Raw genomic sequence first — 23693 nt, forward strand, 5'->3', positions numbered from 1 at the left:
ATATAGTTGTCATTGGTTGTTTAATCGATATCCTTTTACTTCTGAAGGCTCAGACTAAGATTCTTCAATGAAATCACATTATGCAATATCACCAGTTTATTATAACACTGTATATTTGTTAATATTAATCTTGTTTTGTTTATTTAATTTTATTTCATGAAGAAATATTTTTATTGGTCACTCTGAGAAGAGAATTATCATTATTAATAATTTGTAAAGAATTAGTTTCATTTGACATTTTATATGATTTTAACCGTTGTACCAATGTCCCATTATCTTTTATTAATACAAATATTTTCAATTGATCATAATAATGTTATTAAAAATTATTGGTTTGATTCTGAAATTTGTTTGAAAATAAATATTTTATTTTTAGCTTACATGGCTCCAGAAGTATTTATGAAATCTAATACCGTTGGTCATGGAAGAGCTGCTGATATCTGGTCACTCGGTTGTGTTGTTATTGAAATGGCCTCTGGCAAGGTAAGGGAAGTTAATGTTACAATTTACATTTGGTAGTGATACATCCTAGTTAATGAATGAGTAGAGTGTGTGAAAATCCTGATTAGGCAAACTAAATTTCCAGAAAATTAATGGGTTCCAGATCTTATTTAACAGCCTATAATATGTGGCATTAGCCTGGATTTAGAACAGGTGGTTGGATCACAGTGCTGATCAATGCGATAAGAATCTAGAACCTACCACCTTCATAGGTTGTGCATAGATTGGTTTATTTTAGTCAATAGTTTATTGTAAAAATGATTTATTTCCTTAATTAGTGAATTATTCATATCCATATAAGAAATTAAAGCAGAAAAAGGTGTCACCACCCAACTTCTCTAAACAACTTCACACATGTTGACTACACCAACTTTTTAATAAGTGTAGGCTAGTTGTGTGAAAACACTTCATATATTTGGGGTGTTTATTCGATAATAGCTTTCTGTTGAGAAAACAAATGTGTAATGATGTTATTTTGCAAATAAAATCAGAGAAGAAAAGAAAAAAAAGTGAAACTTACACATTGCTACTTTTAAGTTTTTTTTTTTTTTGTTTTATTATTAGGGATTGAACAAAAAAATATCTTAAAATTTTAGGTTTTATTTCTATTTCTCACTCTCTTATTATTCTGCATTGTTCTAAATTTAGGTTTATAAAACATGATATTAACATTTAGATGCTTACTATTTTAAGCGTTTAATAGCGGAATGTTTTAGCATTGTTATTTCTAACTAAAAATTTGAATAATAATATTGTTTCCACCGATTTGTTGAAAATGTTAATTCACCTTTGTGAATGTTAATTGACCTTTCACCATTGACCATAGTAAACTGTAAACATCAAAATGTTATTAACATATTTGTTATAAATACCAATGTTGATAACATTTCACTATCTCACTATTGGCCTGTGTAAATAGTAGGTATCAAAATATTGTTAACAAAAATTATATAAACATTTTTCTGATAACAATGCAGCTGGTAACAATTTGATTGTTACATTTTAGTCTTCTACCCAAAAATAATATAAAAGTAAAATAAATTCAGTAAACTTTTTTTCATATCCAAATGTTCTTTCAACTTTTTAATTTTTTCAATCCTCTATTGCCATATTCATTATTACCCAATCATATTCCCAGTGCTGACGATTTTATGCAATTCAAAGTAAGGTCCTTAGGAGGATCCCTTTACATTCTTGATGCGTTTTATCATCACATAACGCTAATTAACCAATATGTAATAAATCTGAGACTAATGTCTTTATTTTTTTTATTTTTAGAGGCCTTGGGCTGAATATGACTCAAATTATCAAATCATGTTCAAAGTTGGAATGGGTGAAACACCTGAAATTCCAGAATCACTAAGTGAGGAAGGGAAACACTTCATATCGAAGTGTATAAAACACAATCACAAAAAAAGAGCCAACATATCTCAACTGAAAGGGGATAATTTTCTTATGGTATGATATCATTCTGTTTTAAATTATTCAATTTTAAGTTTTATTTTTAAAAAATCAGGAATAAATAAAATTCAAAAGAGTTTATTACTTTTGATTAGTGATCAATTAATAGAGAATACAGTAAATATATGTGGATATGTTTTGTGAGAAGTTACTGTCATGTATTATAACTTGAGACCAGATTTCCGTGCACTAAAAAACCCAATATGTGTAAAATGGTTGGCAAAACACCCAAATCCAACTTTTGCAAAAATCAATTTTATTGTTTAATTTTTACTATTAATACATAAATGAGAAGTTTACCTAACCATGTTTGAATCCAAATAAACAATCAGAAAACCTAAAATGTCCATAATTCAAAAGCTAAGTTTACTTAATAATTTTTTATTCCTATTGTGAAGACCGGAAAACTCAATTTTAAGATTTAGGAAAATTAACCTAGGGCTATGTAGAAAGAAATACTTAAAATTTTAAATTCTACAATTAAACTCCGGATTTGCCCTTTCTGAATTTTGGAATTCTTTATTACTTGAAACTTAAATATTACAATTTAAAATTTATTTTTTCAATTTAATTAAATCTGGAAGAAAATAACTGCCTATACCCAAATTTTTTAACATAAATTTGATTTTCTGGGTTTAATATTTTCAATATAAATCGAAGTCCAACTTGCTATACCAATAATTATTAATTTTTTTTTTAAATAAAATTTAAGCTTAAAAACAACTGTTTTGAAGTAAACAGCATCTTGTGATTTCCTATAAAAGAGGATATCTTAATAAAAAGGACAACTTCCTAGGAAATATAATCCAGAGGGATTTCGATTTATCCAGAAAATTGTCAATATGAAACTAGTATCAACAAGAACATCTTTTTACGAATTGAATTTCTGTCAAGGTTTGGCTGAATTTGAACCCAGAGGAAAAAATATGCAATTGCATGAAAATCCATTCTCCAATTATGGCATTTGATGTAACGATGCCATTTGATAATTATTTATATAAAATGTTTTGGCATAATGATGCAATTAATTCTCTCAAAACATAGCAAAAAGTAAAAAAAAACAAAAAATGTCATTTTAAAATAGTTCATATTATATTTCCAGGTTGACTGTGAAGATGAAGGATTCTCTTACAACAAACCTTCTATGCTAGAAGACTACCTCAAGCTTGGAATTAAACGATAACAATTTATATTATTGTAATTTAATTTTTCTATGTTCAATGTTAAAATACCGAAGTTCAAATTATTTTTATCAGAGAATTTTATTATTGTAGCTCAAATAGGAAAAAAAGAAAAACATTATTTTGATAAATTATTTGTTGAAAAAGATAAATATATTGTTTATACCTGTGTTCTATTTTGAGTATTGAAATTTTCCCAATCTTATTGTTAATTTTATTATTGTAAAAAGTTTGACGGGGATGGAGAAGGTACAGTAGTAGAGGACAATAATATATAAAACTTAAAAGTGAAAAAAAAAAATTATTATAACTTATTAAAAACTATCTACCTTATCTTTTATGTTCTAACCTTGCAAATATTTCCTTATATCTATCAGTACATAGGACACTGCCAATTTCTCCTAGTATCTATCTATGATTAACTATATTTATGTTATTTTCTGATTGCAAATAACTGAATAAAATGTTGTTCATTTCTGTTTATACAACATTTAATAATATGAGAATTACTTTTGTACTTCGCAGGAACATAATAAGATCATTAGGGAATACCAATCCCTCTAGAAATTCATTAATATCACTATACTACTTTTTCTTGTTTTTTCTCATGGGTCATGGCATATCTAAGAAGCATTGAGCCCCTACGCAGTTGCTTGCTTATATTACATCCTGTGTAGATATTCCAGCAGTTTCATGGCCCAACTGATTACCCCAGTGTGGGGCTCACACTCATGTTTTACTGAAGTTTTTATCAACCATTGGAGATGTTAACATTGTTTTATTAAGAAAAACAAATTTCAAAAGTGCAAAACTTTTAACCAAGTCATGAATTTAGGTAACTTTATTTTCATTATAATTTTTTTTTTTAACTAGATATTTTTATATATAAAAATCTGAATTAAGTTGGAACATACTTGGAATGGTTTTTATTATTATGATTTAGATGTGTAGGGTTAACACTGTGATGATCCCAGGTTTGGCTTAGTTACTTTACCATTATAGAGAACTCATTATTTTTATTTACAAGCCCAGTTTGTTGCATTATATTATCTGAGCTAAGCATCATTAAAAGTTTGTTTTTATTTTGTGCAAAATCTTAAGGTGATAAATTTTTTTTTTGTTAGTACTGAATAAAACCAGAAATATTATTTGTTTTTAAGCTAAATTATAATTTTAAAAAGGCTAGCTCATTACCAATTAGCATTCGAGCCCTTTTTCCTGGAAGTACATCAGGTTCCCTTGATCAGACCATTCAGTGAAAATAAAGGAAATAACATAAAAGGGAGGTTCATAAAGCCTAAAAAGAACTTTCTTTGCATCTGAAGTATGAAAAAAATTAATGAACTATTTATGTAAACTTTTTAAAATAAAGAAGTTTTATTATTTATTATCAAGTATTTTCTTTTCTATGGATTCCTTAAAAAACAGAAAGTAACAGTTTTTTTTTAATTATGTTCGAGCTGGTAAGCTCAATTTTATATACTTAAAATGGTAATTGTATGCATATTAAAAAATAAACAGTGAGGACGAGCAAATCCAAGTAGTAATGGTCTGTTTCTCGCCCCCTTAAGAGAAAAAAAAATCTGTTATAACATTTTTAAATATCCTTATTATATTTAATTAATTATAAATTATTAACTTTCCTATCCTTGAAGGAAAAGATGTCAGCTAACACTTTTTTGCAGGATTCAATATTATAAAAATTTAAATACGTTTAAGGATATTTTGTCCCAAATATGGGTGACTGATAAATAAAATTTATTTTTATGGTATTAATTTTTTTTTTTCTATTCAACTCACAAAAATCACACATGGCTTAAGTAAATTTTTTGTGACATTTAAAATTCCTATGGCTTTTTGTGTGGAAATCAGAAATGTACTACTTCAAATGGTGATATTTAATTTTGGAAATAAAATTAAAACGAATAATTGAACTATAGGATATCTGAAGTATGTAGGTTCATAAGTATTTGGATTATGTTGATTGACTGAATCCAAATGCAGTACATGTTTGTATGGGCGTTGATGACCTCAGGGTTTAACGCCCTAAAGCCCCAGACAACAACAAGTACAAGTTTGTAAACAGTGAATACACCAAGTATATTTTTACTAATAATTATCAAAAATTAAGTTCAAAACTACATCATTCATAGAACTATGTTATAACCTAAATAATAGTTTTTAAAATTTGGAACCATAATGATGGTATGATGGTATTAGACAGATTAAGTCTTTTCTTGCAAGTTCTCTTAATTTTCTTGTTGGGATCTCAAAGGAACCTCACTTAAGAGGTAGGGTAATTTGAAAGTACAAATATTTTTGTTTTAATAGTCGATTCAATTAAATATAAATTTATATAAATGAGATACTATTTTAAAATAAAGTTTTTATTTTGTCTTTGCTAAATAAGTTAAAATATTAATCACCTTACAAGCAACTGGAAGATCATTAAATAATAAATTTATACATATCATAATACTCATTTAATGGGAGAAAAAGAAACAATGCTCAGCTTGCCCTAATGGACAGGAAATTTTGGAAAATAACAATTACAATTTATGTTTACCCCAGTTTTACTTTATATATTTATACAACATTAGTTAACATGACTAAACAAATACAATAATATGCCTTAAATTAAAAGCAAAACAGTATCTACAATATTAAAATACTTCTATGAACTGATCAGATATAAAGGCAATGATGAGAATAACAATTAGGAATAAAAATAAAACAATTATTTTTTTTTATATAATGAAGACTATTATTACGATGAAATGAAGATACATAATGATCACAAATAAATTAAATATCTTAACAGGTGGTAAAGGTTTTTGTTAACTTTTTTTGTCAATTTTTTTTATTTTTTTTTTTACCTTCCTTTGATTTTGAAAACTACTACAATTCTTTGATGGGATTCCACTAAGGAACTAGAACCAGTATTAAGTACAAACAATTTTTTTTTTAATCCAAACCCTTTCTCATTTACATTTACTTATTAATTGAGCCACATTGCTTAAGTTTAACTCTCATTTAAGGCAGCAGTCTATACAAGAGACGATAAACACATTAGAATTAACTCCTTATTAAAATAATTGCTATGACAGTTAACTATACTAATTTCAAAATACACCATTTTAAAATAATCAGGTAAGGCCACTTGGTTTCCGTACGGATTTTAGTTTTTTTTTATTTTTAATAAGAAAAGGAATGTATAACTATGAACCCAGACAAATATTTTAAAATTGTAAAAAAATAATAAAATTTAAAGGGATCTTTTTCTGGGTATCCCATCATATATAATTTAAAATTTGTTTTTTCTTTTTTACATCTAGTGCAAATTATCCCCATGTTGATGTTGAATTAATATGATAACCTAAATCTCTCCTTATAACAAAGATATTTTAAAAACTTAGAACAAAGGAAATATACATTACAAATGCTATAAATCATAACAGCCTTACTACAATGTACATATACATTGAATGATTACATAATAGTTAGATAAGTAGTATCTTTAAATAATATATATAAATATATATATATTTATATAAAATAATACATAAAATATATAAATAAAATATGCATAGTATCTTTATATAATAATTTATACCAACAATTACAGTTATATTTATTGGATAAGTAGAAGATATAAATATGTTACTAAAGTAATTATGTCTTAAAAATACAATCCATTAATAAGGAGATAAAATAACGAGAAGGGAATTTGTATGTCACATATCTACAAAATTCATTCCTTCTAATACAAACTAACAAATATTGGATGGGGATAAGTCACACGCAGCTTTGGCAACAAAATAATTCTCGAATCAAAAATAATGGAATGGTAAGCGTAATTACCTCATACTTGAAGTATGATACTTTCGAATGAACATATAACTTTAAAAAATGCCATTAAATCGTGGCATACATTTTATACAAGAATATAATTTAATGGGAAAGCTCCAATTACCTATTATTATTTCGCTTTCTCAGATATTTAGTCACATTTAAAGCCTAGAACATGATGTCACAAAAGATTATAGAGTTTGTAATCTGTTCGGAATAATGACTGATGAAGGAAAGAAATTACAGACGTGTACAATCCAGATGGGCATGAATTTAAAACTGTTACATGTTTTCAAACTGATCGACCCTGCGTTTTGTATTGCCTTTACGAATTTCTCGAAGAGTTTTGTATTTATCACGACCTTGACGAACATTTTCTCGATGTATTTTATCCATTGCAGTTTCTTTTGTTTCATCTCGAGACTGGGCTAAATCTTGCTTCAACATCTAAAGTAAAGAAAAACATACTTATAAATAAACAAATAGTAAATCAGTAAATATTAACAAATTAAAAACAAAACAAAACAAAAATAAAATAAAATTAATAATATATATAGTTGACTATATAACTTAAAATATGAAGAAGATGGTCTGGGTTGCGGTCAAAAAAGAGCAAATAGTTTTTAACTATTTAATGACCGACGTTTCGCCCCACTTTGGAGGGCTTCATCAGGGCTGTTCAAAGCGATAGGTTAAAATACCACTCTTTGTTTTTCACTTTCAAGAGCCCTGCAAAGTGGGGCGAAATGTTGGATATTAAATAGTTAAATACTATTTGCTCTATTTTGACCGCAACCCAGACCATCTTCATATTTTAAAATTAATAATAATTAAAAATAAAAAAAAGAACTTGTTTTTTAATCATAGTTATTATGATACTTAAGTTTACCTTCAGTTGATCATGTAGTCTTTCATTTCTTTCAGCTAAAGTACGACGTTCCTCAACTGGGTCAATTATATCATCATCGGTAGCTAAATCGCGAGAAACATCTCCATTTGGTAAATCATCATTTTCATCTTGTTCATTTTCCATCACATGGTGATGCTGAGGAGTAGCTGCTGCGAGAAGTGCTGCTGCTGCCTCTTCTTGCTTTCTTCTAGCAGCTTCGACCTCTTCCTATAGATATGAGAATAATTAATAGCATCAATAAAAAATAAGAAAAAGTCAATTAGTAAACAAATAATACAAAAAGCAATGTAACAGACAAAACTGATGATGCAAATAAAACATAATCAAACAAGATATAATAATTTGATCACAATAGCATAAAATAATGAGTGGAACAATGAATATAGTAAACCCTAATTATATCCAACTCAGAGACCCTAAAATTTTGATTTCATTGTACCAAAGTCTAATATACGAATAACGACAAAATCTTGTACGCTTTGTCACAACTAAAATTAGGGGACGACTTAGTACTTAAGCAGCAAATAAAAATAATTTAAGTCTTCAGAATTTTCACTAACATTAAACGTTTTCAATTTTCGGGTACAAATTCGGTTTTATGTCTGGCTGTTTATCTGTCAAATTTGTGTCCGGGCATAATCAATCGTACTGTTAACCTGATTTTGATGAAATTTTTCGAGAATTGCAGGCTGATAATTAGTGGGTCCCATATCAATGTTATCAGTTTCTGTCAGCTACTTTCTCTCACATATTTGTATGTAAATGTATCCTCAGCACACGTATTTTCAAAACACCTCATATACAGACTGCCCCATGCAACTTAGGTCCCATTTTTTAAGTTTATGGTGAAAGGGATAAATTTATTCCTCGGAGATGAAAATTTGACAATTAATGTCCGTTAATATATCAGTTGTAAAGGAGTCTAATTCATATATTTCCAGGCTGGACCATTTCCAATTGTTCATATGAATAGGAGATATCCCCACCCCTCTGCTTAGACCGATGGCTCCTAAGCTTTTGGTGAAAGTAAGAAAATGGGAGAACCCCTACCTACATTATCATTGGAAACAAATAAAGTAATTAACCTTTTCAGAAAAAGTAAAGCAGGACTAGGATCCCTACACAACACTTGTATAAAATTTGAAAAAAAAATCTGAGATGGTAAGGTTCAAAACTGGGTCAAGTTGATGTGAAATGTCCCATTCCTAAATTATTTCGTAGAAACCCTCTGATCAATGGAACCCCAGTAGGGAACCACTGGTCCACTAGACAGTTGGAGAGAGGTATCCATTAGCAGAGATTTAACAATGATTGGTAGATTTGGAAAATTATTTCAAATATCATAAGGTTCAATTCTTATGTAATATAGTAGTTGAATTTACAAATTCAATTCATAGATCTGCAGTAATCGGGTGTAACTACCAGGCAATGTTTGTGTAAGTCGTCACTGGACTGATTATCCAGCTCTTTATGACCATGAATTAAGTTTTTACAGTGGCTTTGCCCCCACCTACCCAAATCTAATCAAAATATAAACATTAATTCAACCTAATTCTCAATAATTTAAACATATAATGAATTGGAAATTATAATGGAAATAAATAAGTTTCATGCTGCCTACCAATACATTCCATTCTTAAAGAGAAAAAGAAATAATCTCATGCATCACATGCATTAAATTCTCATTTGTTTAAATACTTTTGAAGTAGTGTTTTAATAAAAAATCCATATTGACGTAAATTAATAACTAAAATTTTAATCTAATCATTACTGGGCAATCTTTTAAGATGACAAATGTCACAGACTAATTTCATAGTTTTAAGAGATCGGTGTTCTGAGCATAGGATCATAACCAAGAGAGAACTATACCTACTTCAGCAGTATTTAAGCTTAATACTTCTTCAATACTTTTTAAATATAACTATTGCATGTCATAAAAATAGATTTTATAAAATTTATTATCGCAAAGGCCTCCAGACCGCATGAATAAACAGAAGTTAGCTTTATAGTGTAAGAGATACTAAGAATAGCTAAAAATTCTAATGATCAAGAACTATTAAATCAGACAAAGCAAGTGTCAATGGAACATGAATTTCCTAAATATACATACATGAAAGAAAGCTCTAATAATTAATACTTGTGTTGCAGGAGCTGGTGACGAAATAGTTAAACTTATATACAATAATTATGCCCAAACTAAATTAAAAAGTGAATGTTCAATTAAGTTATTAGAATGCACTTGTTTAACATTAATCAAGCTAAAACAATTACAAAATTGCAAGACATTTATTTCTTGAACTTTTCCAAATTAAAGAGTTAGCTAACAAACTTTCTTTACAATGACTTGTTAGTGTGAGCAAACAGCATTAGTATAAACACATTCAGTTATTGTCTACAAAAATCAACGCACCTCCTGTTTCCTCCGAACCTTCTCTACTTCATCCTATAACATTAATCAAATAAGCATAAACTAATTGACTACTAGCTAAACTAAAATAAAAACTACAGCAAGCTTATACACATAATAAATATAATTTAGCTGAGTGATAAAAATAAAATAAATGGTGCAATTAACATTATTGCCAAGAGTGCCATATCAGATTAACTAAATACATCTTTCAAGTTAATTCAACATTATTCTATTCAATATTATACTAAATATATCTTTCAAGTTAATTCAGCATTATACTAAAAAAATGTCACTATTAAACCTCATTTACTCTCTTACTGCCACTCTTGACAGATAAGTGAAGAATTAAGAGTGATTAAACTATACAGAAGTGTGCATAAGGAAAAACTAGCAAATGGTGAAGTGAAAAAAAAAATGATATCAAGTCTAAACATTTATATGTTAATAATAAAAATATAAAAGCAGACAGTAATGAAAGAATCACTGGTTTCATAAAATAAAACTGAATGTAACAAAAACTAATTAACAAACATTACAAACAAATTTACAGTTCATTATAATCTCATCAAAATATAATATGCATTAAACCGATGAAACTAATATATATAAAATTTACTAAGTTTTATTAAATGTTTTCCAATGTTCTTCAGTTCAATAACTTGTAAAATTGCATCATACGCAAATCAGATGTTTAAGAAAATGAAGGGTACAAGAACTGAGTAAAAACAAGGGATATAATAATTGAGTGAGAATGAGGAGTTTAATTGAGTGAAAATAGGGAGATAATAATTGAGTGAAAACGGAGGATATAATAATTCAGTGAAATGAAGGATATAATAATTGAGTGAAAATGAGGGATATATTAATTGAGTAAAATGAGGGATATAATAATTGAGTGAAAATGAGGGATATATTAATTGAGCGAATATGAGGGATAAAATAATTGAGTGAAAACAAGGGACATAATTGAGTGAAAATGAGGGGTATAATAATTAAGTTAAAGGTTAATGGGTACAAGTAATTATTTTGTAAATACCAGTTTAGTTAATATCTACTAGTGCCTGGACCAACTTTATATTTAAATATGTAAACAAATGAGAAATTATCAATTCCACAATTTTGTCAATACTTAAGCACAAATTTCATTCGTAGTAGATAGATAGAAAAACATATTATTTGGAAAATAATCACCTATACCCGAAGGTTCTCCCTCACTCAAATTATAAATGACTCCTGGACAACTCAACAAATCGTTATAATAATGCAATTATTTCAAAGAAACTCGATTTTTATCACTAACTATTGAAAACAATTGCTAACAGTGATATGACTAATTAGTGGTATATAAATGAAATGATGTGAGCATGCATAAAAATACAATTAATAAATGCTTATCCATACCTGTAACCTTCTAGTTTCTTCATCCTTGGCCTCTACGATTCCTTGGATCTTGGTCACTTCCTCTTGCTTGTTTTGGATTTCTTGTTCCAATTTCGCTCTTTCTGCAGCTTCCATGTTCTTCGACTCTTCTAAACGTGTCATCATGGCTGTAAGTTCATTCTGCCGAGTTTCTAATTCATCTTTAGCAGCCTGGAGTTGCCTCAATTGTTCTTCTAGCCTTCTTATCATCTCCTACAAAAATCATTAAGAAAAAATTTTAAAAAAGTAAACCAAAAAATGTTACCTCAATATGATTTAATAAACTGATACATTGGGAATATTTAATCAGATACAGAGGAAAACTAAATTCAAAATATCATTTAAAATTCCAACTAGATGAATAAATAAACTTTTAATTACACTCAATACATGTCCTTAAATTTTAAATTTATTAAAATGAAAATTATGAAAGAATTAAATAATCTGTATGAAAAATAAACACAACCATTCTAGAGACTGAAAAAGTATTTCAGAAGTTATAAAAAATTAACCTACAAAATGATGATTGGTAAAAATGTCCCTAGAATGTTTTTATTTTTTACAAATAATACTAAGATCGTAATATTAATTTTATTTTACTGAATATATCATTGCTTTAAGTTACAATATGCAAATAATTCTATAATTTCATTTTCATGTTTTCTACTAACCGCTTCTTACTGGAAACCTAAATACTATTAAAAAAACATCTACCTCATATATGTCTGTTATAAGAAGCGTATAAAACTGTAGTATAAATATTGGAAGATAGTTGACCTATGAAGTACATTGGAGGAAGATAGTCCGGAGTGGCGGTCAATAAAGGTTTCAAAACAGTTTTTTGTTACAATTTTGAAACCTTTATTGACCCCCACCTGGACTATCTTCCTCCAATGTAGTATAAATACTTCACTGACTTTCCTTAAAAAACTATTAATCATCTGAAAAAAATTGAAGTTGCAAACCTGAGCTTCTTGCAGATCCTGCTGACGTTTCTCCATCTCATCTTGCATTGACTTAATCTTTTCTTCATATTCTTGTTGCTTCCTTTCAGCTTTTTCTCTAGCTGCAATTTCAAGCTGTAATTTCTCTCTATATAAAAAAAAATACAGATATATTATTTACCCAATATATCAGCAAATTATTTAACAGATAATTAAGAGTGACTTGAAAGCAGATTAACATATTTTCAAATATATTCAGATTTAATCATATCAAACCTTTGTTGCTGTTTGGCAAGTTTCTCTTCCCTTGCCTGCGCCTTCATTTGCTGGACGTCTATTGTATCAGGTTTACGTCTACGCATGTATAACTCATGATTTCCCATACATAATGCTAATATCCTTTTGTTTATCCTAACCCTAGCAGCGAAAAACACAAAATCTGGAGCCTTCTTATCGATTGGTTTAATAATGAATTTACGATCATTAAATGAAATGTTCCTGATTTCTGACCATGGAAATCCAATTTTGGGTGTTAATCTAAAAACAGATAATATGATATTATTATGAGGAAAACAAAGATAAAAAAGGTATTTTACAACAGAATAAAAAAATTAAAAACAAATAATACAATTATTTAATAACTAAATTTTGTTTCAATAATTAAATTACCCCAACTTTTCAGTTTAAGGTATTCTTGTCCACTAGGTTTCAATAACAAACAAACTCTGTAAGGAGATAGTCAAATTCCTGTATACTAACATCAAGATACTTACAGTAATCAAAATATTCAGTGTTACTAGGACCAACAAAATACCGATTAAGAAAAAGTCATAAACTGGGAATAACCATTATGAAATACAACCCTTTAATGATGAAATATAGAACATAATGTTTGAAATTATCAAAAAATATAAAAAAAAAACCCATAAATTTATACTAAAAGACGTAATATAAAAGTACCAAAAAACAGTGAATTATCATTTTAGGCATACCAAAGATACCACTGTTTCATATCATACAATATTACTGTTTCTTTAAGACAAAAACAGATCGAAACAGTGAAGGAAGCTTATCGTTGAACTCATTAGAGGTGCTATTTTTGTCGAAGAGTTCTTCTTATCTTACATCATTATAAAAATTAAATTAATTACTAATAACATTAAATTTCCAATATTGTATACTAAATTTAAAATGTACAATAAAATCATCTCAATGCAGGGATGAAAGAGAGAAGCTAGTCATTATGATCTCTTGATAAATTTTTTTTTCATTTTTCAGTTTGATCTAAATTTAGATCATATAAAACTTCCACCATGGGTGACGACACATTATCGTCAATCAATGGTTACTTCAGAACCATGTTTAGTATTGTCCTAGCTTTCACCAGCTACAATCGTTTAAAATTATACCCCCTTTAAAGGGTTTTTAAACTCCTCTTAATTTTTATTACTATCAATTTTTTTTTTTTAGTATATAAATTGATTTACTTATGTATTCTTTTATTTGACATACTTACAATAACATTTTTTACATGTTCATAAGGTCTTTTCTTAATTTTTTACATTGTTTTGGATAATTTCAGTGTCTAAATGTGTTAAGAAAATATGGTTATACACAATAACTTTCAAGAGTCCTTGCTCAGTTAAGTAATTCAGTGAAAAAAACCCAAAAAACATTCATGTATCAGCTGATAGCATGCCACACATAGATTCAGTGGCATATGTGGGTAACAAGTTGAATACCTGTTTTTTTATGGTTAAAGAACAGGTATTTAAACTTAATTTCACTAAAACATTTTGTAATGTATAAAAAAATTATTCATTACAAAATACATTTTTAAATTAAAAGAAAATTAAATATTATATATAAAAAACAAAATGTCAAGTGTTTTTCCAGGTATTTTAAATAAAGATTGAATGATAATAGTATACTGAAATCTGTTAACTGTAGAGAAATTAGCCTACTTACTTATCATCTTTTTCGTAGATGTTCAATCCAAGAGCATCAACTCCTAACCACAGTTCAGTTCCCTTTTTATTTCTAATTTCAAAATAATTGACCCCGTACATTTCTAGATCTTGAGCTATTTTAAGGTATTCCATCATCGCATCTTCCCTAAGCATACCACGATGTTCATTCCACCATGTTGTGATGCTTTGTTCCCATTCTTCTTTAGACATTTTATGTTGATCCATAACCCTAAATAAAGAAAAAAAATTGTAGCCATATCAAGGTAAAATACAAAGCATAATTATAAGTAAATATTCTTGGTATTATTTATAATCCTTTAAAAATAGAGGTAAATAAATTAAAATCTTGATAGGTGTAGTGGCCTATTTTTTGCTTTGGTATGAAAACAGGCAAAGAGCTTTTTCCTTTTAGATATGAGAAGAAGCAAAGATCTTTTTCCTTTTAGATATGAGAAGAAGCAAAGAGCCTTTTCCTTTCGGATATAAAAAGAAATAAAAAAAAAAAAACAATGTTCTTCCAATGAACAAGCATCAGGTTGAACAATGTGAAATAAATAAAATAATGAATTTCAACAAGACATATTTACGTAAGAAAAACACAAACTAATTAGTTCAATGTCATGCCTTATTAGTCAAGTTACTTCTTCATTTGATTTTATTTTTAGCAAGATCTGCTATTAGTTAGCACACTGGGTAAATGACTCATACACACAGTTCTCTTACACAACTTTAAACTTGTGTAGTATTAGTTTCTGAATGACCGTAGTTAAATATAACCAACTGGAAGAGACATGTAATCAGAAATAAATAAGGTTCTAAATAAACAGATATTTATAATCCTTTCTAAAAAAATAAATGAATACTCGATAAAAAATAATGAAAGCTCGATTCGAACCCGGGTGAGGGAATCAAGTGTCCCATACCTTTCTACTGATCTATTCCACTCACTCAACTGAGTACAATATAACGTAACTAAAAAAAAAGACGGAACAATTCTACTTAGTACAGTTGTTATCCATCCCCGAACTATAGTAGACATAACCTTTAAAATATTTTGAGATATAAAGGTTTACCAGTTATTCTGAAAATGGGAAACATGATTTAACTAAGCAACATGTAAATATATACATTATCTTAATTCCTATACTGTGTCAAACTTTTAACGGTTAACTTATTATTCTCTATCCAATGAATTAATATGGAAGTAAAAAAAATAAATTAAGATCGATGGAAAGATAGTCAAGCTCATGATAAATATTGTATGCAGAAAATTCATAAGAACTAACAATAAAATAAAATTAATGTAATATGCTAAATAAAACCCTTACAAACAAAATGTATAATAAACTACATTATTACATAAAAACAATATTTACCTCTGTGGTAAAAGTCTGTCATTAGCAAGGAAGCCAGCACTATGCAATAATTTATTAAAATCTCCATGTCTAGCTTGAACTGCATAAGATGCGAGCAGTACTGATGTTTCAGGAGGACAATAAATTTCATCAGAAAGGATTGCATTTTTAACCTAACAAAAAATGCAAAAATAGTTAGTAATCAATTATTTCTTAGCGACATTTACAACATAATAATAATATAACAAAACAAAAATAATTTTTATTTTATTACTTTTACTTTCTTTAACCCAAAAATCTTAAACAATTTTAGAAGAGGTCTTTGTTGAACATTGATTAGGGTAACAAATTTAGAAAATTCAAGTTTAGAAAACTAAATAACTACTTATCATAATCACTGTCTGTTTGTCTTATTAGTAAGTTTGTGTTACACATGCAACATTATTAAAAAATATTTTATTACCATATTATTTAGTACTTGTTTGTAATGATTTTTTTCCTTTATTTTCACTTCATTTGACTACATCATTAGATTATGTCAAAGTTAATAACTAAATGTACTGATGTTAGTTTTGTACTACTTGCATATAGTATTTATACTATGTGATAAATCTGTATACATTTTAAAAAATAGCCATAAACAATTTGTTTACAAGAAAAACATAAATACAAGTAGGAAAGCAATGACACTATGAAGCTCATATAAACTGGATTGTGTCATTCTAAATTAAGTAATTAATCTCACAATTTTTAAAGGGGCTACAATAAAAGCTTTTTAAAACAATTGTATTAACCTGAAGATAAAACAGCCTTAAAGTAATATCTTGAATCAGTTCATCAGCGACATCCTCAGGATAAAATTTAGCCCTGAATTTAAACTGAAGAGGATTTTCCTTTTTAACATCTTGGCTCATCACCTGGAAAAATATACAAAAAATAAACTAACTATTCAATTATTCAAATAATGTATAACCAAAGAAGATAAATATAAAAATAAATATAAATAAAGATAAATATAAAAAGGAAATATATCAACAACACAATTCAATACATGCAAAAAATTGACTGAAAATTTGAAAACTGACAAGACAAGTCAAATACAAGTTATACTAATCAGTAATAAATAGATAAATAGTGAGCATTATTTCATGAAAATACGACTCACCCATGAGACAATATCTGGCTTCCACACAGCGTCCCAGCATGCAGCAATCAAAAATAAGCATGATAAAATTATACACTCTGGACTAAATTAGTTTATCTTTTAATCAGTTAAGGTGAATGCTATTTAAGGTAACAATAAAGCAGTTCAGACTGTGGGAAAAATTATTGGATTGTCACACGGACAAGACATAACTCCAAAAAGCAAAATGTAATAAAAAAGGATGCAATGATTATGTCCAAATAATAATCTTTTGTTCAAAATTTTCAATAACATCTCAAAAAATTTGGAAATAGTAGGTAGTTTTGAATGCACAAGAGTAACTAACTATATAGAACAACTATTTAAAACATGATAACTACACAAAAAATATGAAGTCCATAGATCACGATAGATTAATTACAGAAATATTAAAAAAACACCTAAATTGAAGAATAAATCTAAGGAGAGAGAGAAGTCGAAAGTTGTTGGGATGTTTCATAGAGTACTATATACTAGAACCAAAAGTTGATGCTTTTAGAAATAACTCTTACAGCTAATGTTAAAAGCAAATGCAGATACATGCAAAAGATTCAAGGAAACAACTTACATAATAAACATCTAATAGGACTGTGTTCATGATAAATAACTATTTGTAAAAATTCTCACAAATAACTAACAATACCAGTGAAATAATTAGTAGATAAAATGAGAATTTTATCATATGTATAAGATATATAAAAGGTAGTAAATCAGATTTAATACAAGAGAATTATAGCCTTACTTTTAGCAATCATCTTTAACCAGCTTCAATGGCTAATGATTCTCACCAATTTCTCCAGTAATTGCTGATAGGTGTACTAGGAGAAAAAAATAGTTCCTTACAGTAAGCTGTAGTTTTGAGACCACATCATTTCTACTTACCATCGAGATAAGGGTCGTGGTACTTTTAGTTTACAGTTTTCAATGGATTTAAGTATTGCAGAACCTCTTGTGTAAAAAAAAAAAAAAAGCATTTTGGACGATCAGTCTGTGTCTAACAGGAGAACCGATACTTTTTTATTTTATAAAAGTTATGTATGCCCTTCGATGCCTGTGAACAAATGGGAACCCTGTGGGGCATAGCCAAAAAAACTTTTTTTTTCTATAACCTGTTAGTCATTGGGAAGGTAATTAAATTCTCTTTAAAAAAAAATCATAGAAATTTGATTACTTACACCAAAGATACAATTGCCAAGGAAACTCATTAATTTTTTCTTATATTTTATGATCATTACAAAATTTTAAATCGACCAGAATTTCCACATACTTGATTAATGATAATAAATTTCCAGAGAATAAAAAAAAGGCAATATAGCAAATATACAGCAAACAAGGTTTGTTTTGAAAGTCTTGTGAGTGTATATAGCAAATATTTATTCATTTTATTTTTCTCTTACAGTACAGAACGGAAGCATGAAAGAACTATTTTTTTTTAGTTTTAAATAAAAGAACTCATCAAAGTACATGCACGACAACTGACATAAACATTTGTATGAGAAAAAAATATATTTTCTAATATTATTCTTACTGGTGTATTAAATGAATGACTACACACTATATTATAGTCATGAGGACAAAACAAGTGACTATTATGGTGCTTTTGTGGGTTCATGCAAGGTATAAAGTAGTTTTGATTCCTTAAGACAAATCAAATACAGTACCGGTCATTAAGAAATTAAATACTTCTAGTTACTTCTACAGAACGTACAATGTATAAATTTATTAAATGTAAATAATGTACAATAGAAAGGAATATGCTCAGCCAGAAGCATATCAGTCAGTGTCGATATCAATTACTAATTTGTTTTAATAAAGATCTGATAACGATGTATCCAGAAAACACATTTTCTTTTAATGAGCATAATATCCAAAATGCATTAAAATTAATATATTATATTTTATACAATTCTAAAAAAAAAATTTAATTTAACTACATTATACGTAATATTCAGATAATTAACTACTAACAATAAAGCATATCCATTTTACCTCCTACACTCAATGTTTCAGCAAAATTATTACACCATTATACCAATTTTAATAAAATTAAGTCGGTATTTTAAAAGCAGTACTTGGTTTTAAACACTACAAGTATGAAATTAAGCAGATGTACGGGTGGTATAATGAGTACTAAAAGGGAAGACCGATAGAATAATGGTAAAGGAAATATCACTTAAGATTCTACTTCCCCTTACCAAGTCTACAGAGTCAGAATTGTTTGGCAGTTGTTTTCTACAAGTTTTGAAAATCCTCATCAAGATATTTTCCGGCTAGCATGCAATTATAAAAGTAATTTTCATTGTGATGATACAAATGTAAAAAAAAATGATTCAATAAATAAAAGAGATAAAATAATTTGAAATATTTAACTTATTTCCTGTTAATTTGTTTCCTGAGTAGATAAAAATAAAACCTCCATATAATTATACACATATGCATAATTTTTATTTATAGCAAGATAGGTAACAGGTGTTGTAGCACAAATCTAATGAATTATGAAGGCTGAGAGAGGATTTCCTTGACATGCAGACACTTCTGACCTAGGCCCAACATCACCAAGGTCAAAAGAGAGTCATGTAATATTCATTACTATGTCAATTTATTACTTTAATGATAATGTGAAAACTGAAGAACATTAGCTTTGAAAAGATTACTTCAACCTATCTTAAAGAACTGATCAAAATTAGAATATTTTTATATTATTTTACAACTTTAAATACAATTTTTAATACTTTTTAAATAATATTCCAAGTATGATCACGTTTCCAAAAAATTCGAAGGTTATCGAAATAAACATAAAGTTGGATCCAAAAATATAAGTAGGCTTTAACATAAAATAAATAAATTTAGATTAAATAGAGCATCAAGACAATCCTTAAGCGTTGTAGTTTCAAACGTAAAACCATAATTACGTTTTAGAAAATTAATTGTCAACTATCATGAAAAGGCATGCAAGCAGTAATTGCCACTCTTATAAATGCATAGTATGATACACAATTTCCTGAAAGAAAAAATAAGAATGCTGTTTACTGACCTTTTTGTACAGTTTAATCCATGTGAGATCTCCTTTGCTGTCGGTGTATTGCAAACCGAAAAACCAGACCTCACGAAGTCCAATAGTTTTGACAACCTGATCAAATAGTTGTTTGCCAGTCGTCGTTTGCTGAATAGCAAACTCCAACTCGGCATCCATCGTGGTGACACGAACATTCATCTAAAATAGGATTCATTACTTTAGAAATTTAGATAATACAAATTTTTTTTATTATTAAAACCATAGTACAATAAATGATTTATTAAAATGATAACCAATAAAATTAAGTCTAACACTCAGTAAATACTTATTCAGGTTCAAAATGATGATATACTTATACCAATATACCAACAATTGAAATGAAGTGTCAATACAAAATTGTTCCAGTCAAAACACAACACTACAATTAAATTGATCAAAAAAATATAGTACCTAAAACAAGCTAATTATTAATAAATTACTAAGAAAGGTAGGAAAATGGGTTACTATTAATTGTTAAAAAACAAATAGGGGTAGAAAAAATCATATTCAGGCGGTGATAAGAATTATTTGTAAAGATAAGGAGGTATATATGAATTAACTGTTAAACATACAATTAAAATGTTAATAAAACTTATTTATTAAAAAATAATACTATGGGAAGAGGAGGAGAGAATCAACAGGTAGAAGACGGGTGGGTTGAAGCAACGCCTTCAATCGAGGTATCTTAACAACGGTTTTTAGTACAGTAAGGATTCATTAGGTTTTACAAAACACTAAGCGGTTTATTAAAGAGAGTACTTACAGACTTTCCTAAAACCATTTTGCTGAAGGAAGAGGGGACCACTAAGAGGAGAGAAGCACAGAATTGAGTTAGAGGCTAGTAAGGAACACTCCAGACGCGCAGCCTATGACCCTGCCCTAAGCAACTCATCGTAATTCCCGGGAGCGGGGTTTAGTTCCAACTCACGGGGAGCTGCCTTCTAGCGCTAGTGTCGCCGAAGGTCTCCGCTAGTCTTAGTCTATTTTTAATTTACTGTTATTTTATTACCCTTTTCAACCATTTTATAGTATTTAGATAGTTATAATAAAAATAAAATTATTCCCAACTACTAACTACAATACTAGGATCCGTACTTTCATGACTGCCTATTTCGGCGATTTTATAACGGTCTTTTCAAAACTTGGTACCTCCTATTTATTTTTTAAAAAATATTTAAATTGGTATAAATTATTACTTGTAATAATAAAACGACAGAGTTCTCAATTAATGAAGAATTATAAACAGTATTAATGTATTAATATACAGTATCAATACATATTCAACAGTATTAATGATCCTAGCAAATAATTTTCAGTCATAGTGAGAGTTAAAGGAAAATATATAAAATGTTCATAGAAAATAAACACTTGTATATAATAAAGCCGTATTTTAAAATAATATTGCAAAGTATAGATATAAATTAAGAGACTCCTCTGCTGTGTGAGTTAGTCCTGTGGTTAGGATGACACCCAGCACGTCCTTGAAAACGTACAGGTTTCACCAGTACTATTTGGCTGAAATTGTACACACAATTATCTCGTGCAATTACTGAAGTCTTCGTGAAACTGAAATGCTAGTTTTGAATACTCATGAAACATGGGCGTCAGTTCATAATAAATTTAGAAATTTCTAGCAAAAAAAAGAGAGCCAGAGGCTTCATCATGAAGTGTACTGCATTACGCACGTGATTATGCAACCGATTCCGTCAAAAACACAAGTCGTTCTGAATAAGCCTCCAAGGATATGAATGGCTATTCGACAAAAACCTCAATATTCCGGAATGTTTCCAGCAAGAACTCACATTTCAGTGGTGCTTGGAAGGGTTTCAACTAGGGAAGAAAAGGTTCTAATAAGATGATCTCAATGCAACCACCTTTCATAAACAGCATCCCAGTCAAGAGTTGACAGCTTATCTCGTTTTAAAAAGTGACGTTTGCTCCCAAGCAAAATGTACGCTGTATCTCACATGTTTCAACCTCTTTCTTTAATAATAAATAACTATATAATGATAATTATTGTAAGTCGTTAATTACTTCAACCTAAAACCCTATGTGACATATAATAAAACATTTTATGTATTGGACTGATTATTTTTTTTAAATGAATTTCTCAAAAACCGCAAATTATTTTTCTTTTTAGCGCCCAGAGGATAACTTGTTATCACTTTAGCTCTGATAATATCCCTAATACCTAAAGAGTATTTTAAAAAAAAATTGTACTCGTGAGATGAGGATATGATAAAAAAAAAAAATTTCACCTAAAATGTATCAAAATTTCTTGTTTTTTCATCCATTTCAAATCCTGGCAAATACGATCGAGTCATAACATTTAGAAGAATAGTCAAGTACTTCCCCTAACATTTTTGAAACATGCATCAATTCTTACATGCCATCCTTTCCTTTCGTAACATTTACAGAGTAAACATATTGTACGATAAAAGCTGAGTACATAATGGCTTTAAACATATCAAAAAGAAAAATATTCAAATTCAATAAAATATAACGTTTTTTGTTTGTTGTTTTTTTTTTTTATGAGGTACGAATACTTCATTTGTTCAAAAGATTTACTCGAAATCGTCAAACGGCCAAAAATAACCCCGCGTTTGAGGATTAAACATTTCAACAGACTTATTTTTAAAACAGCGAAGTTAGCCTGCAAATTTTAAAAATATTACACCAGCCATTAGAAGATGGAATGTCTTATCTCTCAATCCTAAATCAAAATTCAGTAATTTCTTTGGCTATTTACAAGAAATTTTAATATGGTAACTAATCATACATATTAAGACGAGTTAGTGAAATTTCGAACCGAATGGAAAAATAACTGTCAATTAATCGTACAAACAAAATTAGTTGTTAATTATTAATAAATGGGGATATACTTTATTTTTTAAGGTAATTAAAATATTGTTAAGTCTAGACAGAGATATTACGAATACCTTTGTCATGATTGTGTGCTACGAGTTAGCTGTTTTTAAAAAATACCTTATCAACTAAAATGACAGATAAGACTAGCTAGGTAAAACTATCAGTTTCTGAAAAGATAACAAATGAGTCTTTTCTTCATCTCAACGTCTATATGCTAAAGGCAAGGGCGGAATGCTTTGGCATTCCGTGTATCTATCATTTCCTTTCACTAAATGGAATACTTTCTCTGATAAACGGTCAGTGTAGGCTATTTATAGCGGTACAGAATGCACTTTTCCCCACCGCGATGTGTCTGAAGAATGTGGTAAATAGTTCTGAATGTTTTTCTCCTTCGTAGGGAACAAGAGTTACTGTAAACATCAAATATCTCAAAATAACACAAATTTCTTTTATTTGTTATTCTTAAGACGAGGAATAAATGAGTTATCTATCAAAAAGTAATTTACTTTTGGAAAATTATTATTAAAAAACTAACATAGGAGCATCTAATGTACATATGTTAATTTTTAAATGAAAATATTGATCCG

General features: G+C 28.4%; 2 protein-coding genes across 8 annotated transcripts in view; one reads left to right on the forward strand and one right to left on the reverse strand.

Annotated features, from left to right (window-relative positions):
• Mekk1 (mitogen-activated protein kinase kinase kinase 4) overlaps positions 1 to 3319 on the forward strand; it is a 34966-nt gene extending 31647 nt beyond the window's left edge. For all 4 annotated transcript variants that reach the window (XM_014420966.3, XM_024360785.2, XM_014420967.3 and 1 more), the window contains exons 25-27: positions 377 to 483; positions 1780 to 1959; positions 3065 to 3319. In XM_014420966.3, the coding sequence (XP_014276452.1) occupies positions 377 to 483; positions 1780 to 1959; positions 3065 to 3145 (368 nt within the window). In that variant the 3' untranslated portion in view covers positions 3146 to 3319. The remainder of the gene's footprint in view (positions 1 to 376; positions 484 to 1779; positions 1960 to 3064) is intronic.
• Positions 3320 to 5509: 2190 nt separating this feature from the next.
• Moe (Moesin) overlaps positions 5510 to 23693 on the reverse strand; it is a 47508-nt gene continuing 29324 nt past the window's right edge. Inside the window, exons 1-11 of one of the 4 annotated variants that reach the window (XM_014420943.3) lie at positions 21002 to 21159; positions 20218 to 20397; positions 16795 to 16917; positions 16022 to 16173; positions 14644 to 14874; positions 12952 to 13212; positions 12697 to 12823; positions 11714 to 11944; positions 10313 to 10345; positions 7882 to 8109; positions 5510 to 7439 (exon numbers count right to left, since the gene is read on the reverse strand). In XM_014420943.3, the coding sequence (XP_014276429.1) occupies positions 7275 to 7439; positions 7882 to 8109; positions 10313 to 10345; positions 11714 to 11944; positions 12697 to 12823; positions 12952 to 13212; positions 14644 to 14874; positions 16022 to 16173; positions 16795 to 16917; positions 20218 to 20397; positions 21002 to 21019 (1749 nt within the window). In that variant the 5' untranslated portion in view covers positions 21020 to 21159 and the 3' untranslated portion in view covers positions 5510 to 7274. Of the gene's footprint in view, positions 7440 to 7881; positions 8110 to 10312; positions 10346 to 11713; positions 11945 to 12696; positions 12824 to 12951; positions 13213 to 14643; positions 14875 to 16021; positions 16174 to 16794; positions 16918 to 17165; positions 17386 to 20217; positions 20398 to 21001; positions 21160 to 23693 lie in introns of those variants that run through there. The other 3 variants (XM_014420944.2, XM_024361343.2, XM_067046343.1) reach the window with 3 other exon arrangements.

This window comes from Halyomorpha halys, unplaced genomic scaffold (genome assembly GCF_000696795.3).
Source record: "Halyomorpha halys isolate HHAL.00 unplaced genomic scaffold, Hhal_1.1 Scaffold299.1, whole genome shotgun sequence".
Classification (NCBI taxonomy): Eukaryota; Metazoa; Arthropoda; class Insecta; order Hemiptera; family Pentatomidae; genus Halyomorpha; species Halyomorpha halys.